Below are 10,223 nucleotides of genomic sequence, written 5' to 3' on the forward strand. Positions count from 1 at the left end.
AACTCAACCGGTAGATGGCAAGCTTTCCCGAACACCAATCGGTACAGAGACATACCAATCGGAGTCTTGTAGGCAGTCCTATAGGCCCATATAGCACCATCCAATTTCTTTGACCAATCAGTCATATTTTCATTGACCGTCTTTGACAATATACTCGTGATTTTCCTATTTGAGACTTCAACTTGGCCACTCGCCCGAGGATGATAAGGGGTAGAAACTTTGTGATTGACACCGTACTTAGCAAGCAAAGTGTCAAAAGCTCTTTTGCGAAAATGGGACCCCCCATCACTTATGATTGCTCGAGGAGTGCCAAACCTAGTAAGAATACTCTTCTTGAGAAACACAACAACACTCTAGGCCTCATTATTGTGTAAAACCATGGTCTCAACCCACTTTAAAACATAGTCAACTACCACTAGAATGTATGTGTTGCCACATGAACTAACAAACGGGCCCATGAAATCAATGCCCTACACATCAAAGATATCAACTTCGAGAATATTGGTAAGAGGCATCTCATCCTTCTTTGAAATTCCACCCGCTCTTTGACATTCGTCGCATCTCTTCACAAGCTCACTTGCATCCTTGTACAATGTTGGCTAGTAAAAACCACAACTAAGAACCTTTAAAGCTGTCCTCGCCCCAGCATGATGGCCACCGTAGGGAGAGGAATGGCACGCCTCTAAAATACTCAATTGCTCCTCCTCCGGGACACATCTTCAGATCACACCGTCAGTGCAGATCTTGAACAAGTAAGGCTCATCCCAATAGTAGTCCAAACTATCCCATTCAAGCTTCTTTCTTTGGTTAGAAGAGAGCTCACACAGTACAATACCACTCACAAGGAAGTTGGCAACATCCGCGAACCATGGCATGTTATTCACTGATATGGAGAGGGGTTGCTCATCAGGGAAATAATCATTAATTTCACGGCCATCACAGGGCCTCCCCTCCTCCTTCAAGCGGGACAAGTGGTCCGCCACTTGGTTTTCACACCCCTTCCGGTCCACAATCTCCAAATCAAACTCTTGAAGCAATAAGACCCGTCTCATCAATCGAGCTTTAGAATCCTTCTTCGTCATCAAGTATCGGAGTGCGGCATGGTCGGTATAAACTATCACCTTCGCACCCATGAGATAAGGCCTAAACTTCTCCATTGCAAACACAATAGCCAACAACTTTTTTTCCGTCACCGTGTAATTCACTTGAGCATCATTAATTGTTTTGCTTGCATAATACACCAGGTGAAACATATTATTCCCTCTTTGACCCAAAACTGATCCTACCGCAACATCGCTTGCATCACACATGAGCTCAAAAGGTAAGCTCCAATTGGGTGTGGTAATAATAGGAGTGGTTGTCAATTTGTACTTGAGGAGTTCAAAATCTTTCATACATTCTTCATTGAATACAAACTTGGCATATTTTTCCAATAACTTGCATAAGGGATTCACTACCTTAGAAAAGTCTTTAATGAATCTTCAGTAGAACCCCGCATGCCCAATAAAACTTTTAACCCCCTTAACTGAGGTAGGAGGAGGAAGCTTTGAGATCACTTCAATTTTAGCCTTGCCCACCTCTATGCCATGCTTTGAGATCTTATGGCCGAGGACAATTCCCTCTTCGACCAAAAAGTGGCATTTCTCCCAATTAAGGACACGATTGGTTTCTTTACACCGAGCCAACACCTTGTCAAGATTTTTCAAATATTCATAAAACGAGTCACCCATAACATTGAAGTCGTCCATGAACACCTTCAAAATGTCCTCCACCATGTCGGTAAATATGGCCACCATACACTGCTAGAATATAGCCGGTGCATTACACAACCCAAATGGCATCCTAGAAAAGGCAAAGGTACCATACGGACACGTGAAAGTGGTTTTCTCCTGATCTTTCGGAGTAATCAAAATCTGGTTGTACCCATAATACCCATCCAAGAAATAGTAGAAGGCACGCCCAGCAAGTCTATCTAGAATCTGGTCAAGAAAAGGGAATGAAAAGTGATCCTTGCGGGTCACTTTATTCAGCTTGCGGTAGTCCATGCACACCCTTCATCCGGTGACAGTCCTGGTAGGAATCATCTCATTTTGCGCATTGGTAACCATAGTCATACCACCCTTCTTCGACACACATTGCACCGACAAAGTCCAAGAACTATCCGAGATGGGGTACACAACCCCAACATCCAACTACTTGATCACCTCCTTTTTCATAACTTCTTGCATAGCCTCATTCAAACTCCTCTGATGTTCCACGAAGGGCTTGGCATCTTCCTCAAGAATAATTTTGTGCATGCAAAAGGCGAGGCTTATCCTCCGGATTTCAGCTAAAGTCCATCTATTTGCCTTCTTCTATTTTTGGAGTACCGTCAATGTAGCATCTACCTACATGTTAGTAAGACAAAAGGAAAAAATAACTAGCAAAGTTGAACTAGGGCCTAAGAATTCATACATGAGGTATAGAGGCAACGACTTCAACTCCACACGGGAGGTTCCTCGATTGAGGGCTTTGTTGGTGGAGTCTTCCTACTCTCAAGATCCAAAGAGAGCTTTCGAGGCTCATAAGAGTAAGAGCCCATTCCATGTAAAGCATTGACACTCCACTCGACCTTCATCCTCATTTACATCAAGATTCAACAATACCGCCTCTAGAAGGTCCTCCACATTGATCATTGTACTAGTATCATCAACTATCACTTCCGTGACAAGATCCACAAAAGAGAACACTTCAGTACTATTGGGTTGCTTCATTGACTTGCACACATGAAAGACCACTTTATCATCACCCACCTGGAAGGTGAGTTCCCCTAGTTCCACATCAACTAAGGCCTTCCCAGTTGTAAGGAAATATCTTCCCATTATGATCGAAACCTCATAATCTACCTCACAATCCAAGATCACAAAATCAACGGGCAAAATGAACTTGTCCACCCGAACAAGAACATCATCTACAATACAAAACGGCCTCTTCAGAGTTCTATCCACCATTTGCATCCTCATTGAAGTAGCCCTTGGTTGCCTAAAACCCAAAGTTTTGAACACGGAGTAAGGAATCAAATTAATACTTGCACCCAAATCACACAATGCCTTTGCAAAATTAGCGCTCCCAATGGTACACGGGATGGTGAAAGCATCGGGATCTTCAAGCTTTGGAGCCATCGAGTGCACAATTGCACTTACTTGGTGAGTCATCTTGATGGTCTCACAATCCATGGATCTCTTCTTAGTCACCAAGTCTTTCATGAACTTGGCATAACCCGGCATTTGCTTTAGAGCCTCCACCAAAGGCATATTAATTGATAAGCCCTTCATCATGTCAATAAATTTCTTAAACTGGTTCTCATTTTTCTGCTTCGCGAACCTTTATGGATAAGGTGGAGGTGGCCTTGGCAAAGGAGCCTTGGCTTTAGGCACATCCATTTCCGGCATGTCTATTATGTGGTCCCTAGACGGGTTCATGTCATTCTGAGTTTCCACCTCGTTATCTTGGACATCAATCCTCACTTCCTCATTCATGTTCTCATCAGTCACATTCTCAACCACCAAAGGGATATCATCCTCTTGCAACTCAACTTTATCACTCAAAATTCACATCACTGCCTCGTCCACTTCTTATAGTTACCACCATTGCATGCCTGGTATTGTTCCCACCCTTTGTGTTGACTATCGTATAACTAGGTAGAGCCCCCTTAAGGTGAGTATTCAAGGATTGTGAGATTTGGCCTAATTGAACATCCAAGTTTCTGATTGAAGTATTGTGGGATGACAATTAGGCATCAGAGTCAGCATTCTTTTTCATCATATGTTCAAACATCATTTCAATTCTCCCCATTTCATTATTGGATGAACTAGGACCTCAGGATGGAAATGGGGGTGGATTGATACATTGGGGGCCTTTGAAAGCCTTGCCCCCGATTTACTTGATTGCTATTGTTCCAACCACCCTGAGTGTTGTTGCCACCCCAGTTGTTGTTGTTGCCACTACAATTACCCTGATTGTTCTAGTTATTGTTCTGGTTGCCCCAATTTGAATTTTGGTTGTTGTTCCCCCAATTAGTATTCCCTTGTTGTTGTGGATTTCCCCAATTACCCTGGGATCTCCATTGTTGTTGTTGGTTAGAAGAATTGCCCCTTTGGCCTTGATAGTTGTTCACGTATTGCACTTCTTCACTCTACTCGTCATGCCCATCATCTTGGAACCTACCACTATCTTGGTCATATTGATCTGAACTCCCTTGGTTCTGTTTACCTCTTTGTCTTCTTTTGTTCACTAACATTTTGACACCTTCCATAACATTTACTTGTCGTGGAGTTTGAACCTACTGTAATTATGCCTTTGCTAGCTGGTTCATTGTTGTTGTCAGTTTTGCTATTGCCTTCCCATGATCATGCAGCTCTTTGTGCAAGTGAATGGACCTGGGGTCACCCTGTGGCACATTGTCTCTACTTTGCCAAGCGTAGGACATGTCCGCCATCTCATCCAATATTGCATTAGCCTCATCATATGGTGTGTTCATGAAATTGCCCCCGGCGAGTTAGTTCACTATGCACTAATTTGTTGCGTTAATGCCTCGGTAGAATGTCTCTTGTATCATTGCCTCAGTCATATCATTATTTGGGCATTCCTTTACCATAGTCTGGTATCTCTCCCATATCTCATGCAGTGGTTTGTTGGGCTCCTGTCTGAAAGCTAAGATTTCATCTCTCAAGGTTTCCATGTGGCCCGGCGAGAAAAACTTTGCAATGAATTTATCCGCCAACTCATTCCAAGTAATAATGGAATGTTTGGAAAGCCTTTCAAGCCAGTCCAAAGCTTTTCATCTAAGTGAAAAAAGGAACAATCTCAACTGAAGTGCATCCTCTGACACATTTGTTTGCTTGCTTCCCCAACAGGTATCCACGAAGCCTTTAAGGTGTTTGTAAGCATTCTGATGGGGAGCACCTGTGAAATACCCTCGCTGCTCCAACAAAGTCAATATCACATTTGTAATTTGGAAATTGCCCACCAGGATCCGGGGTGAGACAATTGCACTAGCATATCCTTGGTTTGGAAGCACCCGAGGAGCCACTCTTGGAGGTAACAGGGGAGGGTCTGGAACATTATCATTTGCCTGTCACCCTCTCCTTTGAGCTTGAGGCACTATATGTACGTCATCATCAATATTGTCATCTACCTCCTCCACTGGCACAATATTTCCAAAAGGATCATTATTATTGTTCGATGCCATTTTGTACCTGAATTGGCGACACACACAAATTAGTATCACAGAAGGAAAGAAAAACAATACACAAAACTAGATAGATAGATAGATAGATAGCCAAAAACCGTTTAGCTTTCCTGGCAACGACACCAAAAAATGATCGGGCCAAACCATACACCACTACAAAGTGGCAAGAGCGGTCGATGCAGCTTTTACCCGAGGAGGTCGGGATCAAATCCACAGGGAGCTAGAATGTTTGGGAATTGGGTTCCTTTCTACACTAGTAATGTGCAAAGTAATTGTTTATACTTCTAAACATGCATTGATGGTTCACTAATCTAGATTATCACTAATGATGCTGAAATTAAGCTAAGTATGATATCTTTTTGTGAGGTTTTCTTAATTTATGGAATGGCACTAGGGAAGTGACTTTCCCCTAGGTGAATACTTGACGGGTTCTAAAGCCTAAGGCAAAGTTGTTATACATGGGATTGCAGTATAGCCAATGCACGAAACTACTCACTCTATACCTCTCGGTAGCTTGAGTGACTTTGCCCTAATTGGCTTTCTCAAGACCAATTGGGTGTCAAAATTGTGCAAGCAATATAGGCTCAAGTCGGGTATTACTATCTCTAGGTTTAACCCTTTAATTAGGGCTATCAATCTCTTGAATACACCCAAATTCCTTGTTGGCCTGATTTTCCTATACCCAATGTTACGCCCCGCAATATTACGTCCATATTACGTCTCGCAGTATTATATTACGATGATGTTACGCCTTGCAGCACTACATTACGATGATGCTATACTTTCCAGTATTAAATTACGGTGATGTTGCAACCCGTAGTATTGTACGTTGAATTTGTCGTAAGGTAATTGACATCAGTTCAAGGAAATGATCATTTGGAGATTATAAGGATTATACTTTTTCAAACAAGTGATGAGTAAATTCGTGAAGTTAAGAGGGGAAGCAAGTCAAAGAAAATGAATTTTCGTCCAAGTTTGGCATGTTGGGATAAAATTCGGGCCGAGCATTAATACCCGATATTTATGGACTAGTACCATATAAGGTACCATATGACCATGATAGTAGGATGTATAAAGTGTATTAAAAAAAGTAGAATTTAAAGTAATTTAAGATAATTTTTAATTATGTGGCTAATTGGTTAATTACCGGGTAACGGGACACTACCTAATTAACTAAAAAGTGGATAAAGTTTAATAATTTCCACCCCTCAATACGTGGCAGCTAGCCACAATGTAAAGAAATAACTAAGTCATTTCTTTGTTAAGGTGGCAAAATGTCCATTATTTTCTACATTCAGTAAAGACAAAAATCATTAGAATGAAAACCATTCTTATCTCAAAGCTCATTTTGATCCTTGCCTTTACTATCACGTATTAAAGAAGTAGTAGTCTTCATTGTGTTAATAGCCACAAGAAAAGTTCCTTTCAACCAAAGTGTTAAAATCTAGAACATTAGAATGCTTCAACAAAATGTTTTCCAACCCAAAACAAATTCCAACGACAATTATTGGAAGTTTATCAGGGTACAAATTTTTTGGTTCTAAATTTACATATATACAGTATTATAGTATTTTCATTAGCATCGAGTTATAACGATAGGCAGTCCCCTATTGGGCAACCTCTGATAAGATGGTAAGTTATATACCGAGCCTACTATGGCCGAGCGCGTATGAGTGAGCCCAACATGGCCGAGATACTGAGCCTAGTATAGCCGAGCACATATGAGCGAGCCTACTACAGCAGAGCAGTTATATATATATAAATACCGAGCCTTATAGGGCCGGACATCTATTTTATTCACTATATTGAGAGAGTTGAGTCAGTATCAACAGATGAGCATATCTTTAGATTTTCTTGGACTCCAAGTTATTTTTAGTTATTATATTATCAATTCAGTTTCAGCTTCAGTATATTGCCTTATATGCTCGGTACATTATTTTGTACTGACATCCCTTTTGCCTGGGGACGCTGCGTTTCATGCCCGCAGGTTCTGATAGCCAGGTCGAGAGCCCTCCAAGTAGGCTATTAGCTCAGCGGAAGATGTTGGTGCGCTCCATTTGCTTCAGAGTTGCTTGTTTGGTTAGTATGATTTAGGCGTGTATTATTTGGTATAGCGGGACTCTATCCCAACCTTTATGACATTTATGTACTCTTAGAGGCATGTAGACATATGTCGTGTACGTGAAAGATTGTTCGGCCTTGTCGGCCTATGCTTTGAGTTTATAAATGATTATGTTGGCCTATTAGGCCTTATGTCACATGTATATGATGATGTAATAAGAAAAATACGTTACATTGGTACTCGGTTGAGTAAGGTACCGGGTGCCCATTGAGGCCCATTGGTTTAGGTCGTGACAAATTGGTATCAGAGTAGTTTTGTCCTAGGGAGTCTACAAGCCATGTCTACTAGAGTCGTGTTTATGGGTGTGTCGCCACACTTATAAACAGGAGGCTACAAGGCATTTAAGATTGTCACTCTTTCTTCTAACTCTAGATCGTGTGGTAGAGCTCAATTATAAGAATTCAAGTCCCGAACATGTATTTTTATTCGTAATAAGACAATGCCTACGTTCAGAAAGATGATCGATAAGAGATATAGCTGTGGAAGTGTTGAATTAGAGGAACTCAACTTTGTATCATGCTTATGATAAGTAAATGTGATATCTTTAGCAGATCATGTGCGTACTGAAAGGTGTAAGCCTCTTGATAAGAAGCCTTAAGGCAAGAATGACTATCCACCTTTATGGTGAAAGAAAATGAGAGATTAAGAAGATAAATACAAAGTTTCAACAAGCAAAAGAAGCAAGATAAAGAATAGTACGAGACGCTCAATTAACAAAGGTTAACAGTGTTTATAATTCGGACAGAGGCACATAAGCTTTTTGAGTTATATTCAATAGTAACAGAGGTATATACAATTGGTCGCACCCATTCCAGATATGCCTTATGGTGGTTAATAAAAGTAGTATAAGAAGATATGATGGATGAATTGTTTGTGACGGTTGACATTTCCGAAGGATATTGAAAATGTGCTAAAAGATCTCCATGTGAGACACCCAGATGGTACACTTTAAAATAGTGCAGCCAGATATGAATACTACAAAGACATGCACTATAAGCCTTGAAGGGATACATACTACCTTAGTGTGTCTCTCATCCCTAGTAAAGTGAGAACGTTAAGCAACTTGAAGAGCCACGGGAGGGGGCAAAGGGAAGCTAAAAGCAAAAGAATGTCTTGTTTGAGTTTTCAGAATAAAGTGATCGGCATAAATATTAGCGAGAAATAAGAAAGAGTTAATGAAGCATTATGAGTAAGATGTGGTACATGGAGGACAACGGTAGATCAAACAATGACAATATTACAAAATCTATAGTCAAGTGAAGGAAGAGACGAGGGGTAACAGACCTTAGGACAACAAAAGAGTATAGGCCATACAGTCATGTCCTCATCTCTAGAAATATGTCTGTAACTCTAACGCGATTACCAAGAGGAAAAGTTAGACCCCAGAGTAATAGAAATCAGTATGGGCTGGTAAATATGATAAACTAAGTATAAATTAGGGACTGAGTGATTTGGTAATAGTCAGCATCATGAGAATTTTAGATCACATTCTGGCAATAATAGAACGGGCAACAAAAGAAGGTTCATGAGAAATTTAGAGAATGGTCATTCAGGAAGACGCTTCCCTAAAGCAAGCAATATTAGCAAAGTTAAGCTTAAGGGACTATGTGTGCCAGTTACACTAAGTGCCACCCTCACGAGTAAGGTTAAGCTTAAGGGACTATGTGTTCCAGTTACACTAAGTGCCACCCTCACGAGTAAGGGATTTGTCATCCTTGGTACAGAAGGATTGCCGCAAGTCGAGTAAGGATCATTGATGTTGAGAAAAGATGCCAAAGATGAAAAGGTAAAACATCTATGGATAGATCATCATAGCAATAAATCTTAATACTTCCATAAAGGGGGAATATGGAGTGATATGGCATTACGTCAGAATTAAGTGGTTCTAGTGACTATGGAATGGTAAGGGAGAATGCAATAAATGAAAGAGGAATGAGACGACACTTATCCAGATCGTACAGATACGCTACGATTCAAGAATATTGTGCAAGCACGACATCAATGAGAGCAAGTAAAGGTTCCTGCCCGAGCTGTTATTAATAAATAAGGAGCCAGTGCGAGACGTAAGTTAAGACAAAGGGAATAACCCAAGAAAGATTACGAGGAATATTGATATGAGAATGGGCCAATGAGTAGTTAGTAATTGGTCAGGAAGATCCCAGTTATGGCTAAACATGAGGTTATAGACGAGTGATCAGATCGTGTGAGATAAACATAGTAGAACCCAACATGGAGAGTTCAGCCTCGAAGAATATCATTATAATACTTGAGATATATTCAAACAAGAGTCGGGGTATTTAAAGATACCGTATAAGTGTTACAGGAATAAAAGAAAGTGTCACTGGGAAGGCAGTCAAAATATTAGTTCAGAAGCAACCATACAAGCACAAGGGCATGGAAATAAGCAACTACGGATGATTATAGGCAAGTAAGGACATCGAAAAGGTCTGTAATATGCTCATAGCTTTACGAGAGTCAAGGGTTCTCCCTAAGTACTACAACGAAAGACTAGCTGAGGAGATAAGAAAGAAGGCTTCAATCTAAACACAACGACCTAAAGAGGAAATGGTCGTGTAACAATAATCTTGCAACAACATTGTAAGCATTCCAAAGGAAAACGACACCTACCGTTGTTAATGAAAGGGAAGTAATAATTAAAAGTAATATTCGAGATCATATGAGTTGTATGAAAACTCTGGCAAGTGTGGGCACTAAGATAAGCTAAGTATGGATGCAACAAGGGACAGAAAGACCAGGAAAAGTAATTGTACACCTTTAAAGAAAGCTGAGATGGAACAAAAGAAATTATTCGATCAATGATCCAGAGTTAGTACATAATGGATACACTCAAGAATTTGGAGCATTATCCAA

At 40.6% G+C, this 10,223-nt stretch overlaps 1 protein-coding gene across 1 annotated transcript; it reads right to left on the minus strand.

Moving 5' to 3' along the window:
* Positions 1-2,561: 2,561 nt before the first annotated feature.
* LOC138872818 (uncharacterized) lies at positions 2,562-3,194 on the minus strand. Its single transcript, XM_070151235.1, has one exon. It carries the CDS (start codon positions 3,192-3,194, stop codon positions 2,562-2,564), a length of 633 nt encoding a protein of 210 aa, XP_070007336.1.
* Positions 3,195-10,223: the final 7,029 nt, after the last annotated feature.

Source organism: Nicotiana sylvestris, chromosome 7 (assembly GCF_000393655.2).
Source record: "Nicotiana sylvestris chromosome 7, ASM39365v2, whole genome shotgun sequence".
Lineage (NCBI taxonomy): Eukaryota > Viridiplantae > Streptophyta > Magnoliopsida > Solanales > Solanaceae > Nicotiana > Nicotiana sylvestris.

Excerpts from the sequence above, each read along its gene's own strand:
- LOC138872818 (XM_070151235.1), bottom strand. The coding sequence starts at position 3,194 with ATGACTCACCAAGTAAGTGCAATTGTGCACTCGATGGCTCCAAAGCTT.